The sequence below is a fragment of the Cyrtonyx montezumae genome, unplaced genomic scaffold (assembly GCF_038088225.1).
Source record: "Cyrtonyx montezumae isolate F1298 unplaced genomic scaffold, pur_monq_1.0 scaffold_16, whole genome shotgun sequence".
Classification (NCBI taxonomy): domain Eukaryota; kingdom Metazoa; phylum Chordata; class Aves; order Galliformes; family Odontophoridae; genus Cyrtonyx; species Cyrtonyx montezumae.
Window position 1 is genome coordinate 8,077,392 of NW_027071892.1, and position 16,622 is coordinate 8,094,013.

Genomic DNA, 16,622 nt, shown 5'->3' on the forward strand with positions numbered 1-16,622 from the left:
ATTTTTAAAAGCCAGTATTTCATGGAGAGTAAGAATTTAATTGGTAGCAAGCAAACTTAATATTTGCAGTTTATCCAAAGCTCCAGGCAGAACAAATTGAGCCTTTTGCCAGCCAAAGTCTTAAGGACAGATCACCTAAGCCCTGTTGTTATACAACAGTGGTGGACTCCTAGGCAGCAGCTGGATCAAGTCACCCAAAGTGCAAAAACTCAGGGGAATCAGGAAGAGAAAGTGGGAGGCCACTAAACAGGACAGCACACAGCTGCCTCTGTGCTGCCTGTTGTCACACCAATGATCAGATTCATTCCATCTCCCTCCCTGTCTGCTTTGGATGGGATCTGATTGAATCATGCTTTGTGGAAGGCTGACAACTCACGAGGAAGGAGAGCCAGGTTAGACACAGAATGGAGTAACTGAGCTGGTGGAGGGCAGCAGAACATCATTTATCATATTTGAAGACTCAGAGCAGCCCTGCTGCCAAACACTAGCAAGTCACATTACAGTACATCCAAACTCAGACACCAGTATTTCCAAGCTGAATTTGGTCATGAGGAATTTGTATGGAAGTGTCCTTCACCAATCCCTGCACTGCGACAGTCTGGCAGATGGACAAGGGTTCATGTTTCACCTGGTTCGTTCCTGCCTTTCTCCTTGAGTACAAGTTTACCTGTACCACCCTGGAACCACATCCCTCAGGTGTTACTTTAACAAATCAGAACGGCTGCCTGAAGCTACACGGGATTCCCACAGTACCAAGAGCTGCTGTCAGAGCTGCCCCCAAGTCTTTTCTCCAGGACTGCAACAGGACAACGTGGTGAACAAATCATACTGTGAAACACCAGTTTACCATGACCTTTGTTAAAGCATTTCATTTACTAGAGAGCTAAAATAAAAAATGAAACAAGTATTAAAATGGCCAAATCAGGAGTAATGATGGAAAGGGTGGGAGAAGTCAAATGCCTGCTGCCCTACTAGAGTTAAAATACTAACAAAAAAAGTGTTTAAAGAGCATATTGTGAAGGCAGAGCCAAAATGACTCAAACACTAGGTAAGTCATGAGAACCCTATTAGTTTAGGTTTATCAGTTGATCTCAAAGCATATAAAACTATTGAGATGTAAAGGAAGGTGCTCTGTTCAACTGGAGTCAAGAAGCTGAAGTGCTGGTGTTGCTGGGCAGTTCTGAAGGAGGCATCTTTTAACATACTACAATCTCTGGTATAAATATATTTTAAACAATTGCTTTCCAATCCTAAGTTGGTAATGAAGAAAGAAAGCAACAGAAGGAGAAATAATCAAAACATAATTTGACACTGGTAATCTTTGAGCAGGTGCTGTTTAGCTATTGTAACCAAGCAAAAATACCACCAGCTTTCACACAGAAAGCTGTGCTGAAAGGGCAAAAGAAAACATTCCCAAAACTACATGTGACCACAAAAGAAAAAAAAAAACCTAAACTGAAACCAATGTGTTTCAGACGAGTAAGAATCCACAGTTTATGTCCAAATGGTATTGTAAGTGACAAATGATGAACTCAAGTCTCACAGAAAAACACCTTTTTTTTCCCTCACTTTTAAAGAGAACAAGCTCTTGTAAAGTAGATGTAAAGTATATTCCTGGGAGAAGTGATCTGTATTGTAGAGCATAGAATGAAACAGAAAAGGAAACAGCTTTTCTCTAGGTAAGAGCAAGGAAGTTAAGTCTGGCCATTTTCTTTTGGGCCTTCTTGGTACTTGGCAGATTTTGCACCAAATGCACATAAATAGCCAATACTGCAGCCAAATAAGATTTCCAGTTTTTCTGCTGATCTGAATGAAATTAACTTTCTCTTTTACAGAAGAAAAAAACAACAAAACTAACCTGTAGAGCTCATTGCCCTGGGCTGTGCTACCACTGATCGTTGCTGGATGGCACCAAACTCTTTCGTACTGGATCACAGAGAAGCTTGGGTCAGTGGCATGGAGGTCACATGCTACCATGCTAGGATTTCACTTACCCAGGTCTTGAAGCTGTCCAGGCACTAGAAGAGCATTAGGCGTAAACACAAACACAACAATGAAAACACATTAAAAGAGAAAAATGCACTGTCTCTTACCTTGCAGCAACTTCTACCATTTCCTGCAATTGCTCCCAGCAGCAGTGCCTGCAGAGATGGGTACAGACCTCTCTTTTCTACCTGAAAGCAGATCTCTCTCAGCTGTACTACTCCTGCCTTAAGGCACTCTGAAAACTACAGGACACTGCTTGTGCACACAGGTTCTGTGGAAAGAAAGTTGTATTTGTTATCTTTGCATGCAGTAAACATTAGTTTAGATTGACTCCCATCATGCATAATGCAACATCATTATGTTGCATTCAGATAAGTTATTAAATCATTTTTTATGAGGACAGATGTGAAATCAGGATCATGAACCAATGGAACAATAGCACAAAGCACTGATGAGTGTTCTGTCCAAGCAAAGGCAAGTGTGCTCCAGAGCTAGGACAGAACAATTTGTGCTTGCAAGTGTATGAATATAGAAAACTGGGAAAACAGTGACACGTGTTAATTACCACTTAACTGAAAAGGAACAGAACGGAGAGCAGTATTCTGACCTTTTGTTGTATTATTTATAAAAGTATCCACAAAATGAAGCCAGCCTTTTAGATGCACAGTACCTTCAACGATCACGAACAGCACAAGAACAGGGCTGAGAAAAACCAATAACACCTTCTAGTGTACCAAGCTTGACGTAGCAAATGCAGTTTAAGTCATTCTCACATGCACAACTCTACTCCAAACACCCGATACAGCAGAAACTTAATTCTAAAATCTCTGTATTTCAAACAGACATTTATTCCAAGCCATTTCATTTTCACAGGACTTACTCAGATGAATATATTAAGGCTTGTAAATCTCAGTTATCTGAGTCAAGACACAAATAGGAACCTCTCTGTTCCCATTTGCTCCAGTTTTCCTATCCATCTCAAGGCTGGAAGAACAGCAAACCACATAGACACCATGGACAAAGGATCTTCTCTACAGCACCTCCTTTACTCATCTATCTCTACAGCACCTCCTTTACTCATCTATCTCTACAGCACCTCCTTTACTCATCTATCTCTACAGCACCTCCTTTACTCATCTATCTCTACAGCACCTCCTTTACTCATCTATCTTTATTACCTGCCTGCACAGCAAACTGCATCACTCAGTTTCTTAGCTACCCTAACAACCTCCAAGCATCAGTTCTAAAAAGCCTGGTCAGTCTCAGCAGTACCAATAATTCCTGTTTTCAAGGCAAAACAAAAAAAAAAAAAAACCCACAAACCACTGCAGTTAAGCCTTTGTCAAAAACAAAGCAAGGAATGACACATCACATTATCTTTCAAACATTTTTTTTTACTGCAAGTTCTTTGTAAATATTCATATAGTAATTACAAAAAATACCAAAGAAAAGTTCAGTCTATTCAATTTCAGAGTCATAATAATTTACAAAAAAATAAATAGCTTTACTCTAAAGAAGACAATTGCCTAGTATTAAGGTCAAAACATCAGACATAGAAGTCCACATTCTCAGAGTACTGAATATTTGGATCCATCTGGCTTAGTTTGCCTTTTTCCAGCACTTTCCTTTAAAATAAGACAAATTAAAATACGAGAAATAAAATTTTTCTTTCCACAGAAAACTGAATATTAAACAAAGACTTCAGAAACCAGACTCCACTGCTAACTGAATTGTTAGAGCAACTGATGCTCTGACACACAACTTGAACAACAGAAAAACAGTTCTTTGCTTTTTGGGTTTTTTTGGTGTTGGTTTTTGGGGTTTTTTGTTTGTTTTTGGCTGGTTGTTGTTGATTAGAACTATTATCACAGAATAGTCTCCCAGATTTAAGAGTCAACAGGAGCAGCATGAAGGGCGTTTCCTCAATGTAAGGCTAGTGGTTCTGGATGTAGCAGAACTATTAAAGCACAGAACTGCCAAAGCTAGGGCTATCACTGTCAGCATTACATACGGAGCCTGCAACCTCTGCTCAGGTTAGTCCTCACTTCTCAGCCTAGCCCTCAGAGGCATAACCAGAATTCTCCACCCAAGTCAGAATTCCTGACTGAACCAGGTGTAAAATCACCTACTGCATACTGCAACAGACCAACTGAAACAAGAACTGGGTTTTGGAGCGATCATCGTTCCAAACATGCTTAAATACTGTTATGAAGTTGTCTGTGCTTTTTTCACATCAGCACTACTGACATAGTGAACTTGCTGCTATACAATGTAAACACATATAAAATCTTTAGGAGAATGCATAGAAGCATTAACCATGTACAGTAAATGCCATAATGAGGAAATCTGGCACAAGCATTATTTCACAAGAACAAAATCTTTGGACGTAGGACTATATGCCACAAAATGTTCCAAGTGCATATCACAATAGATGGCTCATCAAACGAGGAATCGCAAACAAGTAAATAACTAGCATTTGCAAAAATACTTAAAACAAAAATGGGTTTCAGGACGTGAGAGCAGATGAAAAGAAAAAGCTTTTAAGAATTTCTCTGATGAATCACTCCACCTTACATTTGAGCATATAGTGGCAGATGTCAGGCAAGAACTAAAAGACCATGAAGTGTTTTGCAGAGTTTATATGCTTCTCCTAAAGCTGACTAAAAATCAATGCACAGGAGAAGAAAAAAAATTGCATTTTCGTGTTACTTCCATTGCTGTGCTGTAGCTGACTTCATTAGGTCTGTAACCAAATTCACACCGGCTCAGGGGAGATTACATTTGTTTGAATGCATCACCCCCTCCTTCCCCATTCACATTCAAATCCTATGCCAATCCTGAGTCTTTGGCCATGCTATAGAAAAGGCCTTTTGCCTGAAGTAGGTTGTCTGGGCTATCACACTCCACCACTTCACCTCTGTCCAGGACTAAAACTCTGTAAAACAAGAAATTAAAAAGAAAGGTCACAAGAAGGTCAATCCAGAATGTTAGTGAATACATAGTATACGTAGACAGAAATTAAGACAGTCAAAGTCAGTGAAACAGCAGAGCTTCACGGGCCAGGCACAGCCAGTGTAAGCCACAATATACACAACCCATCTAAACCACAACTTCAGTAGGTCTACGGAGAGCTAAAAATGCACTTCTCAACATAGATGAGCATCACTGTGCCAGATAAAAGTAGAGCACACTATAAGTCATACACACCGAAGGCAGAAGAGCAAAAAGAAGAACTTTACCTTGTATAATCCATGATTGTATTCAGACGATGTGCTATAGTTAAAACAGTACATTCTTCAAATTGAGATTTTATTGTTGACTGTATGAGGTTATCTGTCTCAAGATCAACAGCAGCTGTGGCTTCATCTAGAACCAGGATTTTGGACTTCCTGAGCAGAGCTCGTGCCAGGCACACCAGCTGGCGCTGTCCTACACTACAAAGATGAGAGGACGGAGGAGGAAGAAAGTCACAGTAAGTTCAGCACTTTTTTCAAAGCCCAGCAATTCCCATAAGAACTCAAGTATAAGTGCTTGGAAGCTGGCAAAATCAGTCTTACTACCTCACTATAAAGTATGTAACAGCATCTGAACCACGACATCCTGCCTGTGACAAAATACAGCCAACATAATAAAAGAGTACATTACAAATGGTCTAGATCACTGAATCAGTGCAATGTTAAAAACTGGACTTCAAATGGTTTCTACAGACTCAAAACATAACTCTGTTACAGTGCTAAAAACAAGCTAACAACTCCCATAGAAAAGCTGCACCACTTGAGCACAAGCTATCATTAGTTCACAGCACCTACTATAAATAGCAGGCTGCTGCTACCAAAATCCTTTCCAAGACCACAGGAGCTGGGAATTCAAATGTCACCACATTCTGAGTATTCCTTAAATTTAATTCCCAAATTTGAGAGTTTAAAGCATGTTAAATAAAACGTAACTGTCTGTCTGCCTGGTCATGCATTAAGAACTCCTTCCTAAACTCTCATAAAAGATTAAAATGAACAACTACAAACAACCACCACCACCACCCACATACAAACAACACTGCTATTGCTAGGTTTCAAGTACGTTTTGTTCAAATTGAGCTCTAAGCTTTCTGTAAGCAGGAAGCCTGGCTGCAGGCTAGAGACCCACACACACTCTTAACTTTTAAGGCAAGTACCATTTTTTAAAGCTTACCTGAGGTTTTCTCCACCTTCAGCACATTCATGATTAAGTTTATCAGGAAGGGACGATACAAAATTTTTCAGGTGAGCCAATTCCAAAGACCTCCAAATGTCTTCATCAGAGTGTTGGTCAAAAGGATCAAGATTCATACGCAGAGAACCAGAAAACAGTATTGGATCCTACTCACAGAAAAACACAATTGACAATCCACACAAAACACAGCAAGTGCTCCAAAAATTTTTCTTAAATAATGAAAGGAAAACAACATGTGCAGCTGCAGTTGCAAGGAAGCCAATCTACTCAACTAAGGAGTGAGACTTCACTTTTTCAGGCAATCAGCTAGACTGGGATGGTTATATGCAGACCCCTGCAAGTGAAAAGTACTGCATACCTCACGATGCTTCAAGGCCAGAATGCTTTCCTTGTACAAAAGCCCAGGAAGCACACATAAAACCTTAAACAGCAACACAAATTCATAGGTTCATAAGGTTGGAAAGGACCTACAAGATCACCTAGTCCAACCATCCTCCTATCACCATCCCTACCCACTGAACTACTAAATCAAATCCCTTAGCACCTCAACTAAACGCTTCTTGAACAGCGCTAGGGATGGTGCCTCAACTACCTCCCTAGGCAGGCCATTCCAGTGCCTGACCACTCTTTCAGAAAAAAAATGTTTCCTCAGGTCTAATCTAAAACTTCCCCAGCGCAACTTGTGGCCATTCCCCCTCGTCCTGTCATTATTTATCAGGGAGAAGAGGCCCACCCCCTCCTCACCACAACCGCCCTTCAGGAAGTGGTAGAGTGCAATAAGGTCTCCTCTGAGCCTTCTCTTCTCCAGACTAAACAATCCCAGCTCCCTCAGCCGCTCCTCATAAGACTTGTGCTCCAGACCCCTCACCAGTTTTGTTGCCCTTCTCTGAACACGCTCCAGGGCCTCAATGTCCTTCTTGTAGTCAGGGGCCCAAAACTGAACACAGTACTCAAGGTGCGGCCGTACCAGAGCTAAGTACAGGGGGATGATCACCTCCCTGCTCCTGCTGGCTACACTATTTCTAATACAGGATAATTTCTAATACAGGATAATATAAAATTCCTATGCTTTCATAAGTAGACTACACAATAACTTTAAATTCTATTTCTAAAAAGTAGAGAACTAGCATCAGTGAACACTGATGTCTAAAAAAACTCCAGAATGCCCTCTACAAGTGCAACAACTTAAGGCATTATTTCTCCCCTACTGGTAAAAAGAACAACAGTCTGTAGGTTCCCATGGGACACGTGAGCAGCTGTTCAGCTGGGATCCGACTTACTACTCAGGCTAAGCTGTCAATAGTGTTTAAAACATCAGCATAGGATGCTGACAATGCCTATGTGTCCAAAGATCATGGTTTTGCTTCCACACCACAACTCAAGTCATAACCAAGCTCCTAACGGTTACCCAACGCAAGCAACCAAAGACAATCTGGGTAAAATGTTTTCAAGCACACGAAGGAACACAGTAAAATGACTCAATTTCACAGCTACAGATCAGAAAAGGAATAAATATATTCCCTCCAGTACACTGAAGAAAGCACACTGTTACAGTATGAGCTCTGGTGAGGTCAGAATTTCATACCTACCTGAGGAATTATGGTTATCTTGAACCGCAAGTCATGGAGCCCTATCTTTGCAATATTAATTCCATCAATAATAATCTCTCCCTCAGCTGCTTCATTGATCCGAAACAAGCCTAAAGTAAGGGAGGATTTTCCAGCTCCTGTTCTTCCAACTATTCCTATCTGGTGAAAAGAAATACAGGAAGATCTTATAATAGGGCAGAGTTAAAGCATTTCCAAGATGTTACCCAAAACAGATTTCATCGGAAGGCTGTTATATTTCTTGGACTATCAACACCCTAAAATAGCGCGACTAGCAGAAGCTAACCCAACAGGAAGAAAAAAACAAACAGAGGCTGTGAAAATAAAAGGTGATCTCAAAGACTGCAATCCATCCACAGAATTTTTCTATTTTATGGAAAGGCAGATGGAATCAGGTAAAGACAAAAGATGTCCTCGTTATTCTATTTTTCTCTTTATACATCACAGTTATATTTCTGACCTGGCCTTTAGTTTCTCTTCTTCAAATTTATAGCAAATTTATAGCAAAAGCACTCTGTTTCATACTAAGTATTTTGCTTCCCAGTTAGACTGAAGTCTACAGTGATTCTTTTATCTTTTCTATTCAAAAATGTTTTTATAAAACTGCTATTCTGGTTGATGTATCTCTTGGCATCTGCATTTCTATCCAGTCCTGAGATAGTAATGTACCTCTACTTGTATGTAGAAAGCATACACTCAGGAAAAAAATAAAAATAAAAATGTAAAAATAGTTGGATACCACAACCAAAGAGGCCTAATAGTAGATGTGTCTCTCGAGTATATTGTATGCTCTCATACAAGAGCACACTATCATTAGACACCAAAGAATCCACTCAGAACTGAAGTGTACATGGTCATATGTGACAGCACTCAGTAGATATGCACACAAATCTATCTCCATTAGAGCTTGGCCAAAACCAGATGACCTGGTAAGTGCTCACTGCAGGTGCTAGTTACATTAAGAAAGATCCTAAAAGAAACTCTTCTTGTTCTAAAGATCCTAAGACTACCACTACAGAAAGGACACCCTTCTTCAGTTTATGTACGCATATTTATAAGACAGTGACTGTCTGCTATTAATTCAAGTCATTACCTTTTCACCCCCATTTATGGTGATGTTTATATTTTTCAGAACCAAATCCAAGTCTTCCCGGTAACGTAAACAAAAGCCTCGAAACTCGACCTTCCCCTCCTCAGGCCAGGTGCTCGCTGGGGCAGTTTCTTCAATACTCCATTCAGCCTGAAACAACCACACAAGAATATCTGATCACTTACTCCTTCAACTAGGCACAGGCTCGGAGGACTTAAAAGCAGTTAAGAAAAGACCTCGTTACTGTGTAGCGTGAAAACGGAACTGTGATGATGATGAGGTGAAAAAAGAAAGAAAAAGCTGTCTGAAGGCAGATGAAATGGTATATGTAGCCAAGGGCTTTGCTAGAAAAAGTTTCCTCTTATAAATAGCACAATCACAGAGGCAGCACGTATTTGGACAGTGTTGCTTGGACAGCATCTGTATGGTGTTCGTGTAACATACACAAGCCTGTCTAATGAGTACAACTGAAACATTCCAGTAACAGCAGAAGATGTTCTAGATGAAAAAGAATAAAGCATTAAGATAACTGTAGCTCCCTAACAGTCTTGTTCAAGCTACCCAGATAGGCTGCGTGTAATCATGTCAAATGATACAACTGCAAACATCAAATGCTAACTGCAGTGAACAACTGATTGTACCTCCTTCTCCATTTCAGCATATTCTTTGACTCTTTCTACAGCAACAATGTTGGTTTCCAGATCAGATGTCATACGAACCAGCCAGTTTAAGTATGCTGTAATCTGCAAGAAAATAAGTTTAAGAACAGCTTACACTAAACTACTTTCAACAATTCTACGCGCTTCATATTCTCTCCGAAGTAAGCAAGATCCTGCTTTCTGATGCAGTCACACTTGTTTATTTTAATTAAGGTATAATTACCTGCAGTGAGTAGGATACTGAAAGACCAACCAGTCCTGGACTGAGCTTGTTGCGTGCAATCACTGCAAACAACGCTGCAAAGAGAACAATACAGTTCCCCACATACTCCAGACGTACTGCCAACCACCTGCAATGCAGAAAGACATAACACATCTTTCCAGTAACATCCACAGAAATCATGAATGCAGTGCACTACTTTCTGTCACATCTTGTTTTTAAAAAGATTAGTAACATGGCATCCAAGTACTGCCAGTGACACAGGAACTGTATGGCACCTGATGTTCTGCTCCAGCAACATGCAAAAGGCATACAGAATGAAATAAATCTTTCAGAGACATTGTTGTTTTAGTTCAGAAAGCAGATGTAGTTACACTGGAACCGATGAAGCGCGACTTTTAAAAATACTGCACAGATGTAAGGCAGAAACTATAAACAGGGGGAACTCAGAATTAACCTTATTTCCAAACAACTTTAAGAAAACAGGTATATTCACAAAAGCTTCCCCTACCTGGGTCAAATACACTGACAGGTGATTGACAAGGCAAAAGAACCATACCCTCTCCCTTTATAACCATTTTTCAATACTTCAACCCTGCCTTTACCTGTTTGCAACAATGCTGGGATAGTAAGCTTTCTGATTTTCATCCACTTTCATGTCATTCTGCTTTATAAAACGTTTCTGCTCCTCAAAGGCTCGAATTACACTGACTCCCAGAAGAGTCTCATTGAAGTGAGAATACACAGGAGAACGACTAACAGATTCAAGGCGTTTGAGCTGGCGAGAAGTGGCCACATAAAATCTCTGCAAATCAGAATATGAAAATTTCAGTTACAGCCAGATTGCACTTGACAAGACAGAGGGAATCACAAGAGAACTCTCAGCTCTCTGGGTTGTCAGTGACATTCAATTCAGAGAAATTCATGCCTGCTCCAAAACTAAGGCTAGATAGGTACATACATCTTTAAACAAATGTCAATCAAACTATCTCATCTAATAGCAACTACCACTCACTCTTCTCTGCAAACTTGCTTCAACTTTACAAATTTCTGAGTCTCTAAGTCATGCATCATTGCCTTGAAGACTTAGTGCATCTATAAAGCTCTGCTACTAAACTCAACAACCAAAGCCAGAAATCAGCTCCTTTTCATAGATGCATATTAGCTCTATCAAATATCCAATAGTAAAGCAAACTGAAGCAAGCGTATCTTGCCTACACAAGACAGGAGTGAAAGGCTGTCACAGTTTCTCTTGATACGTAAACAGTGTTCTAACAAAACAGGCACACCAGCAGAAATGCATACATAAAACTCTAACGCTACTCTTTTATTTGGAAGAAAGTTTAGAAAAGCCCATACATTTTCCACATACGGACTCTATGCAACAAGCTACGTACACTTAGCCACAAGATCTGATGGCATTTTTTAAAGGCTGCTTAGGTAACAGAGGATTAACTTTTCAGGTATAAAATGACTTCTGCTGAAGTCAGCTAATCCATAAAACGTGCAAAGCACCATTGGCTAAGAATGACACAAGTTAAACATTAAGATCCACCCTAGTCCACTGTCTTACATAGAGGACATGTAATTTCTGGTCCAGCTGACACTGACCAACACCTCCTACCTGCACAAGCAAGTAGACAAGTCCCAGAGGTGGAATAATGACAGCAGCTATAGGTGTGGCCAGCAAAATGATGATACAAGCCCCAATCACATTAAATGTTGAGCCCATGAACATCTTGATGATTGGTGGAATGGTAGAGTCAATGGTATCTATCTCCTTAGAGAAACGGTTCACTAGATTTCCACTGGGTGTACGTTCAAAGAAACTCATTGGAGACCTGAGGACATTGTGCAGCAGGTCAAGGTGCAGGTGTCGTGAAGCAAATATTCCTCCTATTGACACAGCCATTGAGTAGCCAAACACAGCAATACCTGCAAAAGAAGACTTGGCTTTTAATGGCACTCAACACTCACACAAAACATTCTCCTCCATTTTGTCATCGCAACTCTAGTTCAACAATCCTGAGATTTAAAGTTCGTTACAGTTAGACTTGGTGATTACTCAAAATCTTTTTCAATGAAAAAAGCACATTACTCCCATGGAAGAATTTGTTTTTCTGTTACAAAAACTGTAACATTTGAGTACTTTCACTGAGTAAAGGGCACTTGATTTTAAGGTGGCACATAATTCTTATTAGGATTTTCATGACAACTCTGAAGTGGGCTGCAGCATACCCTACTTCAGGTGTTACACTTTATGTTAAAAAAAATTTTGACTACAAAAAGTACACAAGAAACCCACTGAGCTGGCCTCTCCATGGTGCCTTCATTTTTTGTTATGACCAAAAAAAAACCCAACCCACTTGGTCCTTAGCAAACTGCTGCTGCGTTCCTAAGAATACAAGGTCAACAAGAGCACTAGAAACATTCTGAATAAACTACTCTTAAAAAAGGTAAAATCAGGCAAACCTTGAGAAATTCCCAGCGCTCCATATACTCCCAGTCTGATATTTGTGTACTGCTGTGTTCCATTGACAACAGGATCATCTGTCCATAAACTTAGCCAATAGTTGGAAGCCAGGGAGGCTATATGGTTACACATAAAGAGGAAAATGCTCAGGAAAGAGATATAGAGTCCAATAGCTTTCATGTATTCCCAGTATACTGTTGCCTTTACCTGAAGAGGGAGAGGAAATAAATTATACATACATATATATATACATATACACACACACAAACACGCTTTCGTTTTGCTGATTAAGTTTCAAAGCTAATGGTTCCTGTTCCTTCAATTTCTATTTAAAGTTAACATTCCTGCATCAAGCCACAAAAACATGACTATTCAATCATATAAAGCCATTGCACAGAAGCACAAGCTGTAAGATGCCCTAGAGAGCTGTGCCAAACCCAACACCTCTTGAAGGCAGGCAAACGTCATCTTTCCCTTACCTTCCAAGAGAAGGGAAGGGAGAGCACTGCCTGAAGTAAAACAGCACTGTGGAGTTCCAGTTTTTGTCTCTTTTTACAAGATTATACAGCCTTTAATTAAACTTGTGCTCCACAAGTTTCATATTGTATGATCTATTATAAAATTGAGGTCAGAAGCAACATCACTAGGAGGTGTAACTGCCATTTCCCCAGGAACCTCACTCTCAGGTTTCTCAGAAAGACCTGAGCATACTGGGATTAGATACTTGTGTCTGCAGTGGAAACCTGGCTTAAAATTCAATGCTGAAGGACAGATGTTATCAGGTGAGTTAATTTGTTAATCTTTCAAAAAATAAACAAAAATCCTCTTTCAAAAAATAAAAAAAACAACAACACAAAAACAAGTTTTTTCTCTCTTTGGCCTTATCAGCCCTTCTGTGACCATACATGGGGCTCATCTTTGGAACAGAGGATGCAGTAATACTTCAGTGAAGTTCTACAGAACAAGTGGCAATTCACTCAGCCCTTTCTCACTCCAGCTACATAGTCTTTAGAAGATATTTCTTTCCCCAGTCATGTGGATTTTTCTGAAACTGAAACTGAGCACAGGAAGCAGAAACAGAGACCTTACCCTCCCAGTCTTTGCTGTGTCAGCCTCTGTGAGTTTCCAGGAATTCTTCTCTGCAAGAGGCTTCTGTAGCTCTGCTGTGCTGCTCTGGTGCTGTGACTTCCCAGTTTCTCTGCTGTACGTTGAGGAGTTACTGAGCTGCCTGTTTAAATATACATTTTTTTTTAAATTATTTAGAAGATATAGGCTAGGTGTTTACTTCATAGATAGATTTCAAGGGTCTGTGGCTACAAGTGACTTGAATTACTCTGGTAATAATCAACCTTCTAATAAGCCATCACTTGACAAGAGACCATCACTGGTCCTTTCCCCTCCGCACTGTTCACATCTGATCCTCCCTGATAGCGTTCAGTTCTCTAGTATCCATCTTCATATACAAGCTAACTGGCTAGTAGTCAAATAAATTCCGCTGAGTAGACTTGCTTCCAAAAATACAGTACCTCTAGAGTAGTGAAGCCATGGAGCAGCAACAGACTCACTTCCTTCAGGCTTCTGGACCTGGCAGGATACACTTTCCTCCAACAAGTACTATAAACACCAAGTAACTGTTTGTTCACAGCTGACTAAAAGGACAGGAAATTGAGGAGGAAAAGAAGAAAAAAAGAAAAAGGACAACAAACCGACGCATCAGCTTTCCAGGGGCTTCATTCACAAGGACTCCATTTTCTACAGGCTTCCCTTCCTTTCCAGATGGACTATTTGCATCTGAAGCAGAAAAAAGTAAAGAAAAAAAGTATGAAAGTAATAGCAATGAGATATAGTGGTTGAATTTCAGTAATAAATGCTAGGTGCAGTCTTGGTGTGCAAATGAACGGCAGCACACAGGAGTACTTGCATACACTAACAGATAATTGAACAGATGAGCATATCAGCTTAGCTCCAACCCAAAAGGATTAGTTGACAACACAGAATATTTATTTTTTTATTTTCTTACAATTATAGATTATTAATAATAATATAATTATGAGAACATACTTGACACTAAAACACAAAACATCAAGCTGCACTATGACTCATTCTGGGGAAAGGAAGCCAACACTCAAACCATCTTCTGCTTTTCAAACTGCATCCTTACTACAGTTAAGTCATAAATTATTTTTATTTTAGAACACAATGAGCAGACATTATAGTAGATGAGCTAAAACTAAAAAAACAGATGACATGACATTAAATTTTAAGCCTCTCTGCAAAATGAAGCAGAAAGCAACATACAAAATGCTCATGTTTTTAAGCAAACATAGGAATCATTCATTTAGGCAAAGAGATGTTTGCGCAAACGTCAGTGAAAAAAACAATGCCAAGTTCTGTTACTTCACAACATCCTACTTGTTAACAAGTTGCCTAAAACACTTCACAAAGCCTATAAGCCTGAATTATTATGATTTCTCTTAACAACTTAATTCAGTGTAACTCGTGAATAAAACTTTTGGGTTCAAATTACCATCATTTTCCTAATACAAACGATTTTGACCTCTAAAAAATTTCTGATAATTATGTGAAGCTCTATTTCCATGTATAAAAGTTAATTCAGAATTTGGAACAAAATAATTTTGCATTTTAAAATGTCTATGAAGACAAAAGAGCTCATCTGCATCTATTAAAAGATACACAGGATAATCAGTGTAGATTTAGAATCTGAAATCTTCACATTTTTATAAGAAAGCAAAATACATAAGCCTAAATCAGTTCATAATACACTAAGGATGGGCTGCTTGAACTTAAAACTGTTCTGCAAAACTATAAAAACCCAAATTGAGACTTTTCAGTGTAGTCCCAAAAGCAGGGATAAAAAAAAAAGACAAGAAACAATGGCAAAAGCTTCAGTTATTTAGTTCTCATTATTAAAAGAAATTTGAGATGTTGATTGTTTTAAGCAGTTGATATGTTTACTTTTATATGGGTCCCATATGAAAAACAGCATATCACTTTAGAACATCACTTTAACACTTTAAAGCCACGTGAATGTAAGAAAACCACAAGTAAACCACCCTTCCTCAATGGCTCTTACATTTGATGTCTTGTTACAGGCTACAAAGATTTCATACATAGGCTGCATTTACCTTTTGAGAGAGAAATGTACTGCAGATTGCCACAGTAAATCCAGAATATAAGTACTAAATACATGAGAACAAAAGGTATCCCCGTGTCTCAATACTAAGCTTTCCCTCTCAGATTATACTCTCTATACTCCTAAATCCAGACTGGGAGATGCACCTTTCAAATTTATTTAAAACCTCCCTATGAAAGTGTTTGAGATAACTAATTCACCAGCAGTGATTCTCTATCTACAAGTCAGCATGTGAATTACTGTACACACAGAAGTTACATGCAGACCAAGCAAATACCTTGTCAAGTAGATGAAATTCCTTTAAAGACTCAATCTCTTTTGTAAATAAAGTAGTTACTAGCATTGCTGCACCACAAGCACTAGTAAAAACCACAAGGCAAAAAAGCAGTTACCTGTTTCCAGAGGTTGAATCGTTCTTTCTAACGAAGGATCTGAGTCTAAAAGCATATATAATTAACTTTTTCCAAAACACAACCATTTTCAACCTTCATAAGCATAAATGCACTAAAGTAGCACAACCTAAACCACAAAGACAAACAAATGCTCAATGCAGGATCAAATTCACTGAAACTGATCTTTTAAATTCCACTCCTTGGATCAAAAGAAAAAAAAAGTGGCCTTAAAGAAAAAAAGACAGAAAAACAATACAGCTGCAAGTGACAGATCATTAAATTCCCTTCTAGATACACACTAATGAGGGTGGAGACCAGAAATCGAAGTGTAACTCCAAGACAACCTTAAATTAACAAACAGAAAAATCCCAGAATATACAGGGAACTATCACATGAATTTTCCTCAATGGCATGGAAGAGGCTTCATTTGAGCAGCTTAGAAACTCCCAGTTCTTAACAAAACATGATGATATGCATCTTTATCAAGAATGAAAACTTTTGTCCACACAAGTGTATTTCTGCACCACATTTCTGCCTTGCCTTAGCTGCAGAACTGCAATGAGAGGAAAGCTGTGGCAGCACAGGCTTCCTTAGTCCCATCTGCTGTGCAGTCTCCAGTCATCACCTCAAGTGCTGTGTTCAGTTTTGGGCCTGTCACTAAAGAAAGATACTACGGCCCTGGATTTTCTCCCAAGAAGGGCAATGGAACTGTGATGGGTCTGGAGCACAGTCCTACTGGGAACAGCTGGAGGACCTTTCATTGTTCAGCCTGGAGAAGAGGAGGCTCAGTGGAGACTTTATTGCTCTCTACAATTTCCTGGAGGAGGTTGAG

General features: G+C 39.4%; 1 protein-coding gene across 4 annotated transcripts in view; it reads right to left on the minus strand.

The window, feature by feature from the left end:
- The window catches only part of LOC136046199 (multidrug resistance-associated protein 1), a 59,226-nt gene that overhangs the window by 9,198 nt on the left and 33,406 nt on the right, over positions 1–16,622 (minus strand). Inside the window, exons 20-33 of one of the 4 annotated variants that reach the window (XM_065732631.1) lie at positions 15,791–15,835; positions 13,951–14,035; positions 13,334–13,472; positions 12,244–12,451; positions 11,396–11,706; positions 10,377–10,576; positions 9,775–9,901; positions 9,534–9,635; positions 8,896–9,042; positions 7,785–7,943; positions 6,175–6,341; positions 5,226–5,420; positions 4,785–4,921; positions 2,094–2,257 (exon numbers count right to left, since the gene is read on the minus strand). In XM_065732631.1, coding sequence (XP_065588703.1) covers positions 4,813–4,921; positions 5,226–5,420; positions 6,175–6,341; positions 7,785–7,943; positions 8,896–9,042; positions 9,534–9,635; positions 9,775–9,901; positions 10,377–10,576; positions 11,396–11,706; positions 12,244–12,451; positions 13,334–13,472; positions 13,951–14,035; positions 15,791–15,835 — 1,994 coding nt within the window. In that variant the 3' untranslated portion in view covers positions 2,094–2,257; positions 4,785–4,812. Of the gene's footprint in view, positions 1–2,093; positions 2,258–2,972; positions 3,027–3,138; positions 4,922–5,225; positions 5,421–6,174; positions 6,342–7,784; positions 7,944–8,895; positions 9,043–9,533; positions 9,636–9,774; positions 9,902–10,376; positions 10,577–11,395; positions 11,707–12,243; positions 12,452–13,333; positions 13,473–13,950; positions 14,036–15,790; positions 15,836–16,622 lie in introns of those variants that run through there. The other 3 variants (XM_065732629.1, XM_065732628.1, XM_065732632.1) reach the window with 3 other exon arrangements.